The sequence below is a fragment of the Aquarana catesbeiana genome, linkage group LG02, assembly GCF_042186555.1.
Source record: "Aquarana catesbeiana isolate 2022-GZ linkage group LG02, ASM4218655v1, whole genome shotgun sequence".
NCBI classification, from domain to species: Eukaryota; Metazoa; Chordata; class Amphibia; order Anura; family Ranidae; genus Aquarana; species Aquarana catesbeiana.
In genome coordinates, this window is record NC_133325.1 from 56,015,553 (window position 1) to 56,036,949 (window position 21,397).

General features: G+C 44.0%; 1 protein-coding gene across 1 annotated transcript in view; it reads left to right on the forward strand.

Annotated features, from left to right (window-relative positions):
* Window positions 1–308: 308 nt before the first annotated feature.
* The window catches only part of CCDC83 (coiled-coil domain containing 83), a 72,231-nt gene continuing 51,142 nt past the window's right edge, over window positions 309–21,397 (forward strand). The window contains exons 1-2 of the mRNA XM_073612941.1: window positions 309–436; window positions 10,986–11,104. Coding sequence (XP_073469042.1) covers window positions 10,998–11,104 — 107 coding nt within the window. The 5' untranslated portion in view covers window positions 309–436; window positions 10,986–10,997. The remainder of the gene's footprint in view (window positions 437–10,985; window positions 11,105–21,397) is intronic.

A 21,397-nucleotide genomic window follows, 5' to 3' on the forward strand; every position in this document is an offset into this window, starting at 1 on the left:
TTTGTAACCTGATGTATAGCATAGTCCCATGTATATATCGGGTATCATGTTTTTATAGTAATTATACATTTTTATTGGATGTACAAATTAAAATCTTTGATAGATATTTTGTGTTGACTTTTCTTCCTTGTTACACTCAGTTTCCCCTTCTTTCTATTTTTGCTGCAATTTATTTCTTGAATTGTGCCCAGGAAATCCGCCAGGTGGCGCTATAACACCACACACTCCGAAGATTCCTTTTTCACTACAATTTGTTAAATTATGTACAGTTTGTCCAGCAGATGGCGATGTATCACCGCACATTCCAAAGATTCCAGGATGGATACAAAGTATCCAGCCAACTACCGGAAGTATTGCTGTAGCTATGGTAACAGTGAGTGTTGTGTGTGAGACTCAAGCTGCAGGAGAGTGAACAGGTTGTCATCTGCTGGTACATGTGAGTATAGAGGAGCCAGATGAGGGCACACATACAGGACATGTGGGGGCAACTCATGTGCTCAGCTCATCCTAACCTGACACATACTTCACATCTCATATGTCTGGACTGTATAGGGATTTATTGCTGGGCTACATAGGGGTCCATCTCTTGACTGTATAGGGTTATATTGCTGGACTGCATAGGGGTCCATCACTTGACTGTATAGGGGTTCATCTCTGGATTGCATAGGGATCCATCTCTGGACTGCATAGGAGTCCATCTCTTGACTCTATAGGGGTTAATCTCTGGACTGCATAGGGGTCCATCTCTGGACTCTATAGGGGTTCATCTCTGGACTGTATAGGGGTTTTTCTCTGGACCGCATAGGGGTCCATCTCTGGACGGCATAGGGATCCATCTCTGGACTGTATATGGGTTTATCTCTGGACTGCATAGGGGTCCATCTCTGGACTGTATAGGGGTCAATTTATTGACTGTATAGGGTTTCATCTCTGGATGGCATAGGGGTCCATCTCTGGATGGCATAGGGGTCCATCACTTGACTGTGTAGGGGTCAATTTCTTGACTGTATAGGGGTTTATCTCTGGACTGTATAGGGTTTTATTGCTGGACTGCATAGGGGTCCATCTCTTGACTGTATAGGGTTATATTGCTGGACTGCATAGGGGTCCATCTCTGGACTGTATAGAGGGGTTTATCTCTGGACGGCATAGGGGTTTACCCCTGGACTGCATAGGGGTCCATCTCTTGACTGTATAGGGTTATATTGCTGGACTGCATAGGGGTCCATCTCTGGACTGTATAGAGGGGTTTATCTCTGGACGGCATAGGGGTCCATCTCTGGACGGCATAGGGGTCCATCTCTGGACTGCATAGGGGTCCATCTCTGGACTGTATAGGGGTAAATTTTTTGACACTATAGGGGTTTATCTCTGTACTGTATAGGGGTCCATCTCTTGACTGCATAGGCGTCCATCTCTTGACTGCATAGGGGTTCATCTCTGGATTGCATAGGGGTCCATCTAGGGGTTTATCTCTGGACTGTATAGGGGTTTATTTCTGGACAGTATAGGGGTCCATCTCTGGACGGCATAGGGGTCCATCTCTGGATGGCATAGGGGTCCATCTCTGGACTGCATAGGGGTCCATCTCTGGACTGTATAGGGGTACATTTTTTGACTGTATAGGGGTTTATCTCTGTACTGTATAGGGGTCCATCTCTTGACTGCATAGGCGTCCATCTCTTGACTGCATAGGGGTTCATCTCTGGATTGCATAGGGGTCCATCTAGGGGTTTATCTCTGGACTGTATAGGGGTTTATTTCTGGACAGTATAGGGATTCATCTCTGGACTGCAAAGGGGTCCATCTTTTGACTGTTTAGGTGTTTATCTCTGAACTGTATGGGGGTCATACTGGTAAAGGAAGCCTCCATTAGTTATTTGAAACTAATACTAACAATTCAGCTCCAAGCAGTGGCGGCTGGTGCACCAGCCAGGGGAGGCAGGGCAGCAAACAAAGCACCGGACCCCCCGCGGGTGGTACTCACGCAGTCGGGCTCTCAATCGGCGCAGATGCAGAGCACTGAGAGATCGCTCTGGGCGCCCATCTCCTGAGTCCTGAGTACATCCTCCCCCCTGCCCACCCAATACAATCGCTTCTCCTCTCGGCCAATCACACTCCTCCCACTTCCTGATTGCCCGGGAGAAGCAGCAGGAAGACAATAGCAAATATTAATTCGCTATTGTCAGGGAGCCCACCCCTTTTTTTAAGAATCACATGCTTAAAAAAAAAAACCCATTGGAGTCTATGCATCCAGTGCCCTGCATGTAGATTACGGGCCGGGCGCATGGACTAGGGGGGGCGGCACCCCTGCGCCCTGTATGGAGCGCCCACCACTGGCTCCAAGGGTGGTATTCATTTCTTGCTACTAAGCAGTGATGAGCGAATCTTCCGGGCTCAGATTTTGAACATTATTGTGACTCTTGCCTGAAGTATGAGAAGTTTGCAGTGAACCCTACTGAGTCTATGGGAGGTGAATCTTGTTATTTAATTCTGTCCATTTGTAGGGCTAATAAGCAAGCTATTGTTAGTGTGTTGCAGCACTATTTCATTTGATTGGCACCCTAATACACTAAGGCAGGGGTCTCAAACTGGCGGCCAATGAGGCATTTCAAGGCTGACAGTTACAAGCATGACTCCATTAGGCAGAGGCATGATGGGACTTGTAGTTCTGCAACAGCTGGAGGACCACCAGTTTGAGACCAGGCAATGCAGCTCCAACGTACATGCCTTGCAGCACAGAATTAAATTCTTCACTTTCTGTACCTGTGACTCCATGACATGAATCTGCCTATATGTCTGACTGTGATCAGTCTTCTTCGTACCGCTCACTCTCAGCTGAGCGGGGGGGGGGGAGGGGGTTGGGGCAAAAGAAAGCCGGAGCAAGCAGCTTCTACTCTCCTGCTCTATATGCTGTCACAGACACACAATAAAAAATGGAGCAGATTGCTTGCGCCCCCTTTGGTAACTAGGAACAGTATCTGCTCCATTTTTTGAGGCAAGCAGAGTGGTGCGGGCTTTATGCCTGCACCACTTTTTTTTTTTTTTTTTTAGTGGCCCCTCTGTGTTTTTGTGTGTCTCAATTAGAGAGGTTTTCCTTTCCCTGTCAGGAGAAGAATCTCCCTAAAAGTAACCCAGGCAGCAATAAAGAACCTGACAGAGCCCCCAACAGTGGCGGCCCATCCATACAAACGGCCCCCTTAATCCATGCGCCCAGCCCCTAATCTACATGCAAGGTGCCAGACGCATGGATTCCAATGGGGTTTTTTTTTTTTTTAAGCACATGATTAGAGCCAAAGGCTTTAATTGGCTTCAAAAAAGGGCGGGCACGGGGTGCAGAGCACTGCGCCCTGAGCCCACCCAGTTGTGTGACAATAGCAAAATAATATTCGCTATTGTCTTCCTGATTCTCCTCCTGGCCAATCAGGAAGCTGAGACCCAATTGGCCAGGGAGTCTTAGGACTCACTTTATGTTTGGCCGAGAGGAGAAGGCCCCGGAGTGAGGGAATAGCCATAATAGGAACAATGTGTGCAGCAGGGATGGCTCTCCTGCAGCCATATCCAGCACTCCCCAGCTCAGACAGTGGAGGGAGGAGGAGGGGAGATCAGAATGTCATCCTGGCCAGAACTTGTCTCTTGCCTCCTAAGTTAAGGAGGCCTCTGATCGCTGTCTTCCCATTCGTCCATCTTCCACGGGAGGGGGGGGGGCATGGTGTTGGTTTGGCCCCCCCCCCAAAAGATTGAGCACCAGCCGCCACTGGGCCCCAACCCTCTATTCTCTCTACCTGAAAAAAATAAAAGTTTTTGATGGAGTTGAGCTTTAACCACTTGCTGGAAGCCATGTTGGTAAAGAGATCCTGTTGCCAAATCATTCATTTCAGCAACATGTTTTCCATAAGTTTATATTGGCATTTAACATACACTATATTGTCAAAAGCTTTGGGACACCTGCCTGCACATGAACTTTAATGGCATCCCATTCTTAGTCCGTAGGATTTAATATTGAGTTGGCCCATTTTTTGCAGGTATAAAAGATTCAACTCTTCTGGGAAGGTTGTCCACAAGGTTTAGGGGTGTGTCTATGGCAGTGGTTCTCAACTCCTGTCCTCAGGACCCACTAACAGGCCAGATTTTAAGTATTACCTTAGGGAGATGCAGACTAGAATACTGCAATCACTGAGCAGCAAATAAGATCACCTGTTATGTGTTTCAGTTATCTTGCAAACTTGGCCTGTTAGTGGGTTCTGAGGACAGGAGTTGAGAACCACTGGTCTATGGGAATGTTTGACCATTCTTCCAGAAGCGCATTTGTGAGGTCAGGCACTGATGTTAGACGAGAAGGCCTGGCTCGCAGTCTCCGCTCTAATTCATCCCAAAGGTGTTCTGTCGGGTTGAGGTTAGGACTCTGTGCAGGCAGTCAAGTTCCTCCACCCCAAACTCGCTCATCCATGTCTTTATGGACCTTGCTTTGTGCACTGCTCCAAATCATTTGGTGGAGGGGGGATTATGATGGGTTGTTTTTCAGGGGTTGGGCTTGGCCCCTAAGTTCCAGTGAAGGGAACTCTTAAGGCGTCCATGTCTTTATGGACCTTGCCTTGTGCAATGGGGTGCAGCCATGTTGGAACAGGAAGGGGCCATCCCTAAACTATTCCCACAAAGTTGGAATCATGAAAATGTCCAAAATGTCCTGGTATGCTGAGGCCTTAAGAGTTCCCTTCACTAGAACTAAGGGGCCAAGCCCAACCCCTGAAAAACAACCCCACACCATAATCCCCCCCTCAAATGATTTGGACCAGTGCACAAACCAAGGTCTATAAAGACATGGATGAGCAAGTGTGGAGACCGCGAGCCAGGCCTTCTCATCCAACATCTTTGCCTGACCTCACAAATGCGCTTCTGGAAGAATGGTCAAACATTTCCATAGACACAAAGGGTGGACCAACTCAATATTGAACCCTACGGACTAAGACTGGGATGCCATTAAATCTCACGTGCACATAAAGGCAGGCGTACCAGTACTTTTGACAATATAGTGTATTTTATGTATCTTATTTACCTGTACAAGTCTCTCCTGTGTTGACATCTAAAACCCCAGAGACTGCTGTTGGGTGCCACTGTCTTAAATGTGATGTCACTGTCACAGCAGACTCGGAGCTGGTACTCAAGTGACACTTATTAGCAGTTGTCCAAACCTTTTTTCAGTTGGGTAGTTACGAATTGTACCGCTCTTTGGGGGTGGGACAGTGGGCAGACTAGAGGGTGGGGGCCAATAGTGCTAATGGGCGATTTGGCCAAATTGCTGAAACAGGGGGAGGGGCTTAAAGTGAGAGGAAAATTTTGCTGTTTTGATGTCATTGAGAGGAAAAAATTCTGCTGTACTGTATCAATGGGATGAAGGCATGAGCTGGGAGGCAGGGGTAAGGGGCACCTTGGGTGTTTCATGTTACAATGGTGTGTCCTATGTTATGTTTAGACCTGTTTGGGGTGTGGCCTGCAGGCCACTGGGACTCCACTGATGGTTTTGTGGACCACGGTGGAGGGCTAGGAATTCTTCCATGATGGGTGTCTGGACCATGGAGGATGCAGCTGAAGCAAGGGTTCAATCTGGTGGCTCAACTGTATGTTGCAGTCCAGGCATGGCCACAGCAGGGCTTCCAGTGCTCCCTGGAGAGTAGTAGTGGAGGGGATCAATATTGCAAAGTAGATGCTGCCTCATCTGATGGAGGCACCTCCAGGGACTGGCAGCCGGGCTGACCCTGAGCAGAGGTGGGTCAGGCTGATTTTGGTGTGGCTCAGGCCTCACCCAGGCTCATAACTCTGTCCTATCTGTCCTACCCTGCTTCTTTTTTGCCCCAGATCGCAGAAGGTAGCATCCACTTTTGCCTTTCGATCTTTTCCTGGCAGCTACATAGTGATGAGCAGAACTGCCTTGGGTTGGGCTCAAGCAGGGTTTATTACACTTCAAAGAAGTTTGTATGCCAAACCCCATCGCCATTGAAATCAATGGGAGCCAACTCTGTCAAATTAAAAATTGCCCATTTTCTGAACTAATAGATAAGGCGGATATCAAAAAATAGCCAGGGGGGGTGGGCACTGACTTGGGTAGAAGCAGTAGAAATACATATATATATATATATATATATATATATATATATATATATATATATATATATATATATGATTTAAAGCCCCTGTTGAACGAGAGGCCAAACGAGCGAAAGCTCAGGCAAATGCCCGAACAGCCAAAGTTCAGCCTGAACCACCGGCTCACTCATAGTGGGGAGGGGAGGAGAAAGGGAGCTGGGCCAGCATAGACAGTAAACTGTACACTCTCAGAAGAGGGAGCTATGCTAAAGAAATTGATTCTTCCTGGACATTTTTTAAGCTCTTTACGATTTATTCTAGCCCTTTTGTATTTGTCGAAGACAGTAATCATTTTACATCGAAATGCCAAACCAGGGCAATGAATTGCAGCCAATGCTGAAGTGCAAGTAGACAGAAAGTGGCTAAAAGAGGCTGCAGGAGATCAGAAGCGCTGGGTGAGATGTAACAAAAAAATGAAACAGTGAAAATAGTTTATGGTTAACCACTTCAGCCCATGAAGATTTGGCTGCTGAATGACTGGGCCATTTCTTGCGATTCGGCACTGGGTCGCTTTAACTGACAATTGCGCGGTTGTGCGACGCTGCACCCAAACAAAATTGACGTCCTTTTTATCTCACAAATAGAGCTTTCTTTTGGTGGTATTTGATCATCTCTATGGTTTTTATTTTTTGTGCTATAAACAAAAAAAGAGCGACAATTTTGAAAAAAACACAATATTTTGTACTTTTTGCTATAATAAATATCCCCTTTTTTTTAAAAAAAAGCTAATTTTTTCTCAGTTTAGGCCGATATGTATTCTTCTACATATTTTTGGTAATAAAAATCGCAATAAGCGTATATTGATTGGTTTGAGCAAAAGTTATAGCGTCTACAAAATAGGGGATAGATTTATAGCATTATTATTATTTATTTTTTTTTACTAGTAATGGCGGCGATCTGCGATTTTTATCAGAACTGCGACATTATGGCGATCACATCAGACACTTTTGACACATTTTTGGGACCATTGGCATTTATACAGGGATCAATGCTATAAAAAATGCATTGCTTACTGTAAAAATGTCACTGGCAGGGAAGGGGTTAACACTAGGGGGCGCTCAAGGGGTTAACTGTGTTCCCTCTCTGTGTTCTAACTGAACGGGGCATGGGACTGCCTAGGGTAGATGACAGATCGCTGTTTATACTTTGTATGAAAACACGATCAGTCTCTTCTCCCCTCAGAGAACCGGGATCTGTGTGTTTACCGGTTCTCGGTGTGTCACGAGCGATCGCGGGAGCCCGGCGGTCGTCGGGCCTGCCGGGCACTCGCATCGGCTCCGGGGGCGAGCAGCAGACGCGCGCCTGCGCCCCTAGTGGCCACAGGGCGAAGCGACATAACATAAAGTCGTTTCTCCCAGACATGCCATTCTGCCGCAGTAAAACTGCCGCGGCTGGTCGGCAAGTGGTTAAAAACATGGCGATTGTTTATTATACAAATTGCTTTAGCAAATAGAGGCAAAGTGCAGTTGCTCCAGAGCTTAGTAAATGAGGTAAGGCTTCACTTTGCAAAGAATACCCAATCATGTGCAAGGAACATTAAAAAAAAAAACCAGCATTTTTGCTTGCACGTGATTGGATGATGGAAGTCCGCAGAACTTCTGCTCATTTACTAAGCTCTGGAGCAACTGCTCTTTGCAAAGTGCACAGTTTATTTGCCTTTAGTAAATGACATCCTGTTGGGATTTACATCTACTTTAATGACAAAAATATCTAGGAAAACCAGACGCAGGTGTCAGCTTTGGATTTCATGTCCAGGAATGGTCCAACCCTCGGAGCCCAGGATTTTTTTCATCTTGTGCCATGGCTCAGTTAGGATGTACGTATCCTCTATCTAATCATAAATCACCCCACTTTCCTCTTCTATCTCCCCTGTGATGTTCCCTATTAGCGTTGGACTATTATTGGACTCATGATGATCATGCTTTTCTATATCTAATTAACATTCCAGAGGGAACCCAATGAAAAGCCCCTTTAAAGCAGCATTTCCCGTGTAGCATAGTAATCCAGCGGCAGCTCAGAAGTCAGCTCACAGGCGAGCCTTTCAGGACCAGCTAAACATGAAAGTATAATGAATTTTTGTTTGGCGGCCCCGGCTGGGGATGGACCACTTCCCTTCCTGTCTCCTCAGCTGTTCACCAATAACAGGACCAGAGTTTATCCCAATTCATCAAAGAGGTGATTCATCCCTGAGCGCCCCCCAATGACGACACTTTTCCCTCTTGGGCTGCTGGCCAAAACTTTTTCTTTTTTTTTTTTTTTTTTTTAGCCACAACCTGTTCTAAATAAATTAAAATCACGCATCCACCTGTTCTGGAATAGTATTTTTTCCTAAGAAACAGATCAGGAACATGCTGAAGGTATTGTCACATTTAACATGCTGAAGGCATGCTGAAGGTATTCTCACATCCCCTCTTTCCCATGGACCAGAGCAATCTTCACGCCATTACTGAAGATAACAAAGTAATACTATTATCGTTTTTTTAGGACAGAAAAAAAATCTCTTTTTGTGATATTGTCTTGTAAAAATAATTTTATTTTTATGCAATCCTTAGACACAAATTTATCAAAAATATAAAAAAAAAAAAGATTTTTTTTTCTATTTGATCAGTACATAATATATATTGTTACTGTAGATAAAAAGTATACATTTTATTCTATTGTTTAACCCATTAAAAATTACATTAAAAGTATTATTCTGGTGTAAAGTATTTCAAATGTTTTTTTTTGTTTTGTTTTTTTATATGTTACTATTTTTTTTTTTAAGTAACAATGAAAAAATTAAAGAATTTAAACCATACCTGGCCGATCCCTCTGGAAGCTGAAAATGTTCCCAATGCAGCAGGGCAGCTGCTCAGCATGAGCTAGTGGTCTACTACAGCTTCCAGAGTAGGGGTCCCCAAACTGAAGCCCGTGGGCACATGTGGCCCACTACAAGATTTTATCCAGCCCGGAGCTGATGCACACAGTCTCTGCTTCTTCTCACCCTCTCCCACCAGCTTATGTGCACAGTCTCTGCTTCCCCACCTCTCGGTACAGTCTTCAGGAGGACAGGAGCAGAGGTCCCCATCTGTGTCCTAGCAAGCAGTGATTAGCTTGCCCCAACAATCACAGGACGATGGAACTTCCTCTGCCCTCTGTTAGCCTAATTACAGGGGCAAGAAGGACTCTGATGTAAGAAGGATTGTTATGGGGGACTCTCTGATGGGGACATTGATTACAGAAGGACTCTGATGTAAGAAGGATTGTGATGGGGGACTCTCGTATAGGGACATTGATTAGAGAAGGACTCTGATGCAAGGGGGTACTCTGATGGTGACACTAATGTTAGAGGGACTCTGACAGGGACACTGATGTAAGGGAGGACTCTGATGGGGACACTAATGTAAGTGAGGACTTTAATGTGGACCCTGATGTAAGAAGTGAAGCTGATGCAGACTGATTTTTTTTTTTACCTTTATCAATGGCTCAAATTTCTTTGCTTTCCTTTGCTTTACTGAAGTACTTTCTGTGTTGTACCAACTCATATCATGCTGATTACAAAGAAGTTCCAAGAAAAATATATTATTTCAAAACTGTTTTTTTTTTTTTTTTTTTGTCAAATATATAGTGTGGCCCTCACAATGAAAAGTTTGGCGACCCATGTTCTAGAGCAAGGGTCTCCAAACTTTCTAAACAAAGGGCCAGTTTACTGTTGGTATCAGTGGAAGGAATAGTGCCCCATCGTTGCTATCAGTAGAGGGAATAGTGTCCCGTCATTGGTATCAGTAGAAGGAATAGTGTCCTGTCGTTGGTATCAGTGGAAGGAATAATGCCCCATCATTGGTATTAGTGGGAGGAATAGTGCCCCATCATTGGTATGAGTGGGAGGAATAATGCCCCATCGTAGAAGGAATAGTGTCCCGTCGTTGGTATCAGTGGAAGGAATAATGCCCCATCATTGGTATGAGTGGGAGGAATAATGCCCCATCATTGGTATGAGTGGGAGGAATAATGCCCCATCGTTGGTATCAGTGGAAGGAATAATGCCCCATCATTGGTATCAGTGGAAGGAATAGTGCCCCATCGTTGGTATCAGTGGGAGGAATAGTGCCCCATCATTGGTATTAGTGGGAGGAATAGTGCCCCATCATTGGTATCAGTGGAAGGAATAGTGTCCCATCGTTGGTATCAGTGGAAGGAATAGTGCCCCCTCGCTGGTATCACTGGGAGGAATAGTGCCCCCTCATTGGTATCAGTGGAAGGAATAGTGCCCCATCATTGGTATCAGTAGAAGGAATAGTGCCCCATCATTGGTATCAGTGGAAGGAGTAGTACCCCATCATTGGTATTAGTGGGAGGAATAGTGCCCCATCATTGGTATCAGTAGAAGGAATAGTGTTCTATCGTTGTTATCAATGGAAAGAATAGTGCCCCATCATTGGCATCAGTGGAAGAAATAGTGCCCCATCATTGGTATAAGTGGGAGAAATAATGCCCCATCGTTGGTATCAGTGGGAGGACTAGTGCCCCATCATTAGTATTAGTGTAAGGAATAGTGTCCCATTGTTGGTATTAGGGGAAGGAATATTGCCCCATCACTGGTATCAGTGGGAGGAATTGTGCTCCCTTGTTGATGTAATGGGAATTATAGTGCCCCAAGGGCCAGACATAGGCATGCAAAGGACAGTTTGGAGACCACTGTTCCAGAGGATTCCTACAGGTATGGTACATGCTTAGTTACATTGTCCAAGCTGGACCAATATTCTTTAAACTAACAGTTCAATTGGGCTTTAACTATCCATGTGAATATGGCACATAGGGAGGAATATATTGTTACATTTTTGTCGTCCTTCTCATTTCAGGCAACCTCAGCCATGGGGAAGAGCGAGAAGAAGGGAAAGAAAGGAACAAAGAAAAAGAAAGGAAGTAAAAAATCTCAGGAAGACAAAATGACGTTTGCTGAAGCTCTCCTGGCCTATCAGTGAGTATCCTGTCACCTGGGTGGGGTTAGAACACCCCGGCATCAGAATCTTTGGGGAGGGGGGGTTCAAATACTTTGCATTTTAAAATCCATTTTGGAAAAAATTATTTTGTGTTTGAGAGGCATCTAAAGTGTATTTCCAGTTTTGCAGTCAAATTAGAGAAAACCACATTTTATGTGTGTTTCCATTCACACTGCATACATATTTTTTTTTTATATATATATTTCTTACCTATTAGATGTTTCTCAGGAGAAGGTGTCATGGCTGACTTCAAAGTTAGGATAGTGAGTCTGTCCCAAGTCTGTCTTCATTAGCCTACAATGCAACAAGCCCAGCCCCTACACCTTTAAAGTAGTTGTAAGCGTTTGATTAAAAAAAATAAATATAAAAAATAACAAACATGTTATACTTACCTGTTCCGTGCAATGGTTTTGCACAAAGCAGCCCTAAACCTCTTCTTCTGGGGTCCCCTGCTGGCACTCCAGGCCCCTTCTCTTCATCGTTTGCCCCCACAGAAAGCCACTTTCCATCAGGGCACTAGTGCGGGCTCGCTCCTAAGTCCCCCTGCTGAGTCCATTGACACAGACAGAGGGATTCTGGCCCCGCCCCCTGCTCCCGTGTCACAGCCAATGGCTCCTGCTCCTATCAATCTGTTCAATGAGGAAAGCGACAAGCCGCTGGAGCCACTGCGCTCGTGCACATCGCTGGATCAGATCAGGCTCAGGTAAGAAAAAGGGGGGGGGGGGTCTGGGGGGAGCTGCAGCACAGAAGGTTTTTCACCTTAATGCATAGAATGTATTAAGGTAAAAACCTTAAGACTTTACAACCACTTTGTTAGGACAGACAATGTTCAAATCTAGTTATCTGATAATAAAGATCTGCCTGCACAACACAGATGGGGTTAGGTGTAGCAAACACAGCTGCCCAGCCCCATCATAAACAAAGAGTACTATGTAGGATTTTTCCTTGCTGGAGGGTCAACAATAGAGCATCTAAAAAGGTAAGATGCAATTTTGATTTTTTTTTTTTTTTATATGATGTGAATGAGGATGTGTTACAAATATATAGTAGGTGTTATCCCAATTTTTCCAAGTTGGCTGCAAAAGTGGAAATACCATTTAAGGGTTTTTTGACTTGTAGATAAAATGCACAGCAAAGCAATACACAGTAAAAGCAGCAATAAATGGCAATAATCATTGCTCTGTACAATCCAGTGTACTTGTGCTATCGATACACTTATGCCCCGTACACACGATTGGACTTTCCGACAACAAGCTCACATCCAACATTTGTTGTAGGAAAATCCAATCGCGTGTATGGGGCATTAGGCATACTCTTCACTAGAGTTAATTGATTAAAGCTGGCCATTGTTTGGTGGATAATGCGTAGAGGAACAATGAGCAGGGAGATATCTGGGACTTGCATGGAGCCTGGGAACATGCAAGCAAGTAAGTGCATTCCCTGCCCTACAGCCACACATATACCTGCAGCTTGTATACATGCAGATGCAAAACAGGAAATACCTCGGCCACAAATGATTGGCCCATTACAGGTGACCGCTTCCTGTCTGGCTTGGCTACATGGGTTCAGAAGAGTATCCAAGAGTATCCAAACTATCCAAGAGTATCCAAACTACCTACTAATATACAGTGGGTATAGAACAGAATCACCCCCTTTAAAATGATCTGAAATGAAGACGGACATGGTTTTTGTTTTATCCAGCAGTATTTACTCAGTGCAGTAAGTACTCAGTACTTATAATATCATTTAAAAATATAACGCCAACATGTCAGAAAAAAATAATAATCAAAAACAGAATCACTGAGTTGGAAAAAGGATCACCACCTTGTGTCAGTATTTAGTTGGACCACCTTAAAGCGGGGTTCCACCCAAATTTTGAACAATATCTGTATGTATTCTCTTCCTTGCCTAGATGCTGACATGCCGTTTAAAAAAATATAAATCGCCGTAATTACCTTTTATTTTTCTATTCTTCTTTGCACTTCCTGGTTCTCCTCCCATGGGAGTAGGCGTGTTTCTAGCCTCTCCCAGACTCCTGGGAGCTAGTCTCAGGCTTCCCAGGATGCCACTGAGCATGTGCGGGAACGAGCAGTGAATGCTGAGAGCACAGCATTCACCGCATCCAGGAAATAAATGCTTGTGGGCTTCAAATGCCCACAATGAAGATGGAAACCGCCTGCAGTGAATAATATAAGTTATTCTTTCCGACGAAATCTGACACAGACGGACATATTACACACAATATGTGAGTATGTAATGCTGGGAAGAAAAGTTTGTGAATGAACTAAAAAAAAAAAAAAAACGATAGATAGGTGGACCCCCACTTTAAGCGTTAATTATGGCCTTTAGTCTGTTGGGATTTGTCTCTACTAACTTTGCACATCTAGACTTTGCAATATTTGCCCACTCTTCTTTGCAGAACTCCAAGTTCAGTTAAATTGGATGGTGACCGTTTGTGAACTGCGGTCCTCAAGTCATTTCACAGATTTTATGTTGGAAGGTAAACCTTCTTCACATTGACAACTTTCTGGCAGAGGGCAGAAGATTTTCCTTGAGAATTTGATGGTATTTTGCCCTATCCATTATTCCTTCTATCCTGACAAGTGCTCCAGTCCCTGCTGCAGAGAAACACCCCCATAACTAGATATTACCCCCTCCATGCTTTACTGTAGGAATGGTGCTATTTGGATGGTGAGCTGTATCGGATTTCCAGCAGACATATCGTTTGGTGTTGAGGCCCAATAATTCAATTTTACTTTCATCTGACCATAACACCTTTTTCCATGTGGCCGCAGAATCTTCGAGTTGCGTTTTGGCAAAGCATGGCATGTGGCTTTTCTTGAGAAGTGGCTTTTTTCTTTCAACTCTCCCATATAAGCCACATTTGTGGAGAATTTGTGATATTGTTGTCACATGCACACAATGACCACTCTTTGCCATAAAATCCTGCAACTGCTTCAGAGATGCTGTAGGACTCTTGGTAGCCTCTCTGACCAGTTTCCTCCTGGCTCCTTCATCTAGTTTGGAGTGACGTCCTGAACCAGGGAGGGTCTGTGTTCTACCAAATACTGTCCTCTTCCTAATAATAGACTTCACTGTGCTTCTATGCATTGCTAAAACCTTTGAAATGTTTTTTGTATCCATCTCCTGACTTGTGCCTGTCCACAACTTTATCCCGGAGATCTTTTGACAGTGCCTTGACACTCATAGTTGATTGTTTGCTTCAGTTGCACTACCAAGGGACTGAAATTCTCCAGGAAAGCTCTTTTCATGCTAAGCTAATTAAAATGACCGCAGCTGATCACAGTTGAAAGTCAAATGGCTTTGTGTGCCATTAAGAAGGTGATTAGCTACACCTGATTGAGTTTCTCAGGTGAGGGGACAGGTACCGAGTTTGTTTTGTCTCCCCATGAGAGATTAAACAATGGATGATCTATTATAAAACCATCCATTGGGAAATGAGGAAGTGATCATGTAAATGTTGATCTATGTATGCTTGACATGGAAACAATATGTGCATTGTGCGTTTATAATCCTGGATGGTGTTTTCACAAGCATGGGGTGTTTGAACATGTAAATCATTTCCTTCTATTCTTTTCATTATGAACACTTCCTCAGCCTAATCAGAGAGTCTTTATGCTTCATTACATTATAAGCTAAAAGATTTAAAGATGAATTCCACCTCTGACTGTTTTTCATAAAACCCCTTTTACACAGTCCAAATTGGCTTTACAACAGTGTCTGCAGGAGCTGACAACATAGTAGACTACTAGGGATTGGACAGGATAGAGGGGGGCAGCAGTACAAAGCCATCCACAACCTGGCCCCCAGCTACATCTCTAACCTAGTCACAAAATACCAACCTAATCGTTCTTTTCGCTCCTCCCAAGACCTCCTGCTCTCAAACTCCCTTGTCACCTCATCCCATGCTCGCCTTCAGGACTTCTCCAGAGCCTCCCCCATCCTCTGGAATGCTCTACCCCAATCCGTCCGATTTTCTCCTACTTTATCCACTTTCAGACGATCCCTGAAAACTCATCTCTTCAGAGAAGCCTATCTGGCCCCCACCTAACAACTGTACATTTATCTTCTCAATCAGCACATCACCCACAGCTATTACCTCTTGTATCTTTTGACCTTCCCTCTTAGATTGTAAGCTCTAAGGAGCAGGGCCCTCTGATTCCTACTGTATCAAAGTGTATTGTATTTGTACTGTCTACCTTCAAGTTGTAAAGCGCTACGTAAACTGTTGGCGCTATATAAATCCTGTATAATAATAATAATAATATTTAGTCTTTTCAGCATATCAGATCTAAGATTATTATTATTATTATACAGGTTTTATATAGCGCCAATAGTTTGCGCATTAGGGCAGACATTACAGTTACATTACAATTTGGTACAAGAGGAATCAGAGGGCCCTGCTCGTTAGAGCTTGCAACCTAAGATCCCAGAGACTTTCTTTTATTGTAATAGTTTTTTTCGTATTATTTTATTTAAATTCTTATTTCTAATGAATATTTATTTGCATTATCTGATGATTTTATATCTGCCTGAAAGTAAGCTTTAAAGCCTAATTTAGGGAAACCTAAAGCAGTTGTTCACACAATTTTTAAAGTTTATCTCAGTCATTTTTAAATACAGCATAGAATGCAAAATGGAACTTTTTTTTTTTTTTTTCCCCCGGGTGTACCTGTATATATGTGCCTTGGTTTTTCTTTGCTGCATACACTCTCTGCGGCTGTGGGCGGGTATTTTGCGGGTATTTGCGTAATTTGCTGCCTCGCCGCATTGTCTCCTGGGATCTCGTGTCATTGCTCCCAGGAGTCAGTGCGGAGGCCCGTCGCAAAATCTCGTGGGATTTGCTGTGTATACTATTGTTAGACATCACAACGGGGCGGGAACTTTCTAAGACGCCGCCCGTTGTGATGGCAACAAGGATCTTTACAACGCTCCGCGCCGTTACAACTGAGCATGCGTGAAAACCAGCAAGGAATGCTGGTAGATCTGCAATACTGGAACCAGGAAGTGATTGCTTGTGGGCTTCAAATGCCCACAAGCAAGATGAAAACGGCAGTACATATTTGATATAACTCACTGTTTGAAACAAAAACGGACATCTCGGGAGGAAATGACTGCAAAAAGTGAGTGTGACATTGTAAACGTGTATTTTTAAGTGTAAAAAAATAAAAAAACGCGAGTGCACATCCGCTTTAAAAATGATTGCTTGCAGTGGGGCTTTGGCTTTGCCCCACTGCAAGGGTTAATTGCTCATTTAGGTCTAAGGCAGTGATGGCGAACCTTGGCACTCCAGATGTTTTGGAACTACATTTCCCATGATGCTCAACTACACTGTAGAGTGCAAGAGCATCATGGGAAATGTAGTTCCAAAACATCTGAGGTGCCAAGGTTCGCCATTACTGGTCTAAGGGGTCGATGAGGCCTAGGTCTCTCTTACTAGATGCTCCCAGTCACAAAAGCAGTCACATGCATACCCACAATACAGACTCAGTCTAGGGCAGGGATCCTCAAACTACGGCCCTCCAGCTGTTGCAGAACTGCACTTCCCATGAGGCATTGTAAAACTCTTACATAGTTACATAGTTACATAGTAGGTGAGGTTGAAAAAAGACACAAGTCCATCAAGTCCAACCTATGTGTGTGATTATGTGTCAGTATTACATTACATATCCCTGTATATTGCGGTCATTCAGGTGATTATCTAATAGTTTCTTGAAGCTATCAATGCTCCCCGCTGAGACCACCGCCTGTGGAAGGGAATTCCACATCCTTGCCGCTCTTACAGTAAAGAACCCTCTACGTAGTTTGAGGTTAAACCTCTTTTCTTCTAATTGTAATGAGTGGCCACGAGTCTTATTAAACTCTCTTCTGCGAAAAAGTGTTATCCCTATTGTGGGGTCACCAGTACAGTATTTGTAAATTGAAATCATATCCCCTCTCAAGCGTCTCTTCTCCAGAGAGAATAAGTTCAGTGCTCGCAACCTTTCCTCATAACTAAGATCCTCCAGACCCTTTATTAGCTTTGTTGCCCTTCTTTGTACTCGCTCCATTTCCAGTACGTCCCTCCTGAGGACTGGTGCCCAGAACTGAACAGCATACTCCAGGTGCGGCCGGACCAGAGTCTTGTAGAGCGGGAGAATTATCGTTTTATCTCTGCAGTTGATCCCCCTTTTAATGCATGCCAATATTCTGTTTGCTTTATTAGCAGCAGCTTGGCATTGCATGCCATTGCTGAGCCTATCATCCACTAGGACCCCAAGGTCCTTTTCCATCCTAGATTCCCCCAGAGGTTCTCCCCCCAGTGTATAGATTGCATTCATATTTTTGCCACCCAAATGCATTATTTTACATTTTTCTACATTGAACCTCATTTGCCATGTAGTCGCCCACCCCATTAATATGTTCAGGTCTTTTTGCAAGATTTCCACATCCTGCGGAGAAGTTATTGCCCTGCTTAGCTTAGTATCGTCTGCAAATACAGAGATTGAACTGTTTATCCCATCCTCCCAGGTCGTTTATGAACAAATTAAATAGGATTGGTCCCAGCACAGAACCCTGGGGAACCCCACTACCCACCCCTGACCATTCTGAGTACTCCCCATTTATCACCACCCTCTGAACACGCCCTTGTAGCCAGTTTTCAATCCATGTACTCACCCTATGGTCCATGCCAACGCACCTTATTTTGTACAGTAAACGTTTATGGGGAACTGTGTCAAATGCTTTCGCAAAATCCAGATACACCACGTCTACGGGCCTTCCTTTATCTAGATGGCAACTCACCTCCTCATAGAAGGTTAATAGATTGGTTTGGCAAGAACGATTCTTCATGAATCCATGCTGATTACTGCTAATGATATCATTCTTATTACTAAAATCTTGTATATAGTCCCTTATCATCCCCTCCAAGAGTTTACATACTATTGATGTTAGGCTAACTGGTCTGTAATTCCCAGGGATGTTTTTTGGGCCCTTTTTAAATATTGGTGCTACATTGGCTTTTCTCCAATCAGCTAGTACCATTCCAGTCAATAGACTGTCTGTAAAAATTAGGAACAACGGTCTGGCAATCACCTGACTGAGTTCCCTAAGTACCCTCGGATGCAAGCCATCTGGTCCCGGTGATTTATTAATGTTAAGTTTCTCAAGTCTAATTTTAATTCCGTCCTCTGTTAACCATGTAGGTGCTTCCTGTGTTGTGTCATGAGGATAAACACTGCAGTTTTGGTTACTGAAGCCCCTCGATTCACTCGTGAAGACTGAGGAGAAGAATAAATTCAATACCTTTGCCATCTCCCCATCCTTTGTAACCAGATGTCCTTCCTCATTCTTTATGAGGCCAATATGGTTTGTCCTCCCTTTTTTACTGTTTACATACTTAAAGAATTTCTTGGGATTTTTTTTGCTCTCTGACATTCACTGACATGATTAGGCATGATAGGAATTGAAGTTCCTGAACAACTGGAGGGCCATAGTTTGAAGACCCCTGTTCTAGGGTATGCCTTTTTAGAATTTGAGGAGTAACTTGAAACAGAAGAGGGGTTCAGGGGTTCAGTCTAATGCCGTGTACACATGAGCGGACTTTACGGCAGACTTTGCCCGGCGGACGGGATTTGGTCGGACAATTCGATCGTGTGTGGGCTCCAGCGGACTTTGTTTTCTCAAAAGTTGGACGGACTTAGATTTGAAACATGTTTTAAATTAATCCGTCGAAATCGAGTCCGGTCGAAAAGTCCGCCGTCTGTATGCTAGTTCAACGGACATAAAGCCACGCTAGGGCAGCTATTGGCTACTGAATATGAACTTCCTTGTTTTAGTCCGGTCATACGTCATCACGTTTGAATTTGACGGACTTTGGTGGATTGTGTGTAGGCAAGTCCGTTCATTCAGAAAGTCCGTCGTAAAGTACGTCGAAAAGTCCGCCGGGCAAAGTCTGCCGTAAAGTCTGCTCGTGTGTACGCGGCATAAGGGTTCAGAACAAACTTCCAGCACAAATCCTTATAGCTGCAGACAAACATGAAAGTCCCAAACACAGGTCTTACTCGCAATGTCCTAGGAGCTGTCTGCTGTCTGCTGTTTCCTTGGGTAGGTCCTCAGTGGGGGAGGTAAAAGATCCTTCTCCAGACCAGGACTTCAGGACAGTGCCATCCAGCAATAATAAATTATTAACTACCCCTCCGCCCACCGTTTAGACAAATGACGGGGGGGGGGGGGCGGAATCATCTTTCATTCAGGGACGACACATATATCCCTGGGACGCGGTGTCACCCCAATCTTGGTAAAGAGCCGATGACGAGGCTCTTTACCCATGTGATCAGCTGTGTCCAATCACAGCTGATCACATGTACATAAATCTGAGACCTTTATTATTATTCAAATAGTGTTCTTGACAGTTCCCAACTTTCTGTTGACTCCACCCTTCACACCTTCATTGCTAGTAATTATCTCTCCTCGCCTCATACTGACAAGTGGGAGGAGAGGAGATCAGCAGCATCTCCTCACAGTGGAGATTGTACAGATAATCAGGGCACTGTTCATCCGTGCCCTGATTATCAGTGCAGCCCCAACAGTGCCCAGAAGTGATGCCAATGTGTGCCCAGAAATGATGCCCATTAGTGATGCTGCCTTTCAGTGCCTGCTCATCAGTGCCGCCCATCAGTGCCCATTAGTGCCACCTATCAGTGCCCCTCAGTGCCATCTATCATTGCCCATGAGTGTATTCTATCAGTGCAGCCTCATCAGCGCACATCAGTGAAGGAGAAAAATGACTTATTTACAAAGTTTTCTTACAGAAACTAAGAAAAACTTTTTTTTTCAAAATGTTTGGTCTTTTTTCGTTTCTTTAGTAAAAAATAGAAAACCCAGTGTTGATTAATTACCACCAAAAGAAAGCTCTATTTGTGTGAAAACAATGATAAAAATGTAATTTTGGTACAGTGTTGCATGACCGCACAATTGTCATTCAAAGTGTGACAGCGCTGAAAGCTGAAAATTGGCCTGGGCAGGAAAAGAGTAAAAGTACCCTGTATTGAAGCAATTAATCTTTTCCAGGGCCTCAGCTTAGCACCTGCTGAGGCAGTTTCTTGTCTCACTATAGCTGCCTCCCACAGGAGAAATATAACCCTCCCTGAAGCAAAAAAAAAAACTCTGGAAAGGTCCCAGCCACCTTCTGGATTACCCCTTCAAGGGTTTGGTTGAGGCATAATAAATACTAGATAATTGACTTTCCCTGCCCTATATTCTGAAAGCTTCTCCTAAAAGCAGGTGAGAGAAATCAAACACTCAGCTAGGAAATCCAGACCAGACAAAAACAATAGATTACTGCTCCAGTGAATGCAGTGAAGCCAAAAACTTGGTTTTATCTTAGCAGCCTAACTAGAGGAGGGCGCTACAGAACATAGAAAAGAAGATCTACTTACCTGACACTCCACTCCCCCAGGCTGTTAGACCAATCGCAGTCTAAGGTCTTGGCATCATAAAGACCAATGTAGAGTCCATAGGCCTGCATTGGACATAATGACACCAAGACACAGTCCACTGCTGGTGCATGGGGGAGCATTATCTGCCGGGGGAGCAGAGGATCTGGTAAGTAAAATGCGTTTACTCTCCCCTAGAATAAAGGAACAGTTAATCCTTGCAGTGTGGCCCAACTGCAAGGGGGGACTTTCAGATTCCCCGGAGTCAGCCTTTAGGCCTCATGCACACTGGACGTTATAATAACGTTATAAAAAATTGCAGTAGCTTTGCAGTGAGTTTTTCAACTTTTTTCAACGTTTCTTCAATAGTGTTTTTTTAGTGTATTTCCGCATTAGCATTTTGGTTTGTTTTTTTTTTTTGAAGAAAAATTTTTTTTTTTTCAATGGCTCAAAAACGTTAAAAAAAAATCGACGTTTATCAGCATTACAGCGTTTTTACAGCTGAAAAACGTCTCTCAGAACCCACTGGTTTTGTTTTGTTTTTTTTACTGCTCAAAAACGCCACTGCTCAAAACTGCTGATAACAGCCTATGTGTGCATGGACACATAGGATAACATGATGGAGAGTTTAATGACTGTAGAAAAAAACGTCTACTGCCAAAAACAGCTGCTGTAAAAACGTCCAGTGTGCATGAGTCCTTAATGGTTAAATCTGGAAAAAGTTTGAATAAAAATACATAACTGTTGAAAAAAAGATCTCAGGGACTTAGTGTAGATTCTAAGCCCTTCCACCTTCAAATCAAGCAGGTGCTAAAAGCGGCATTCAATATAGTA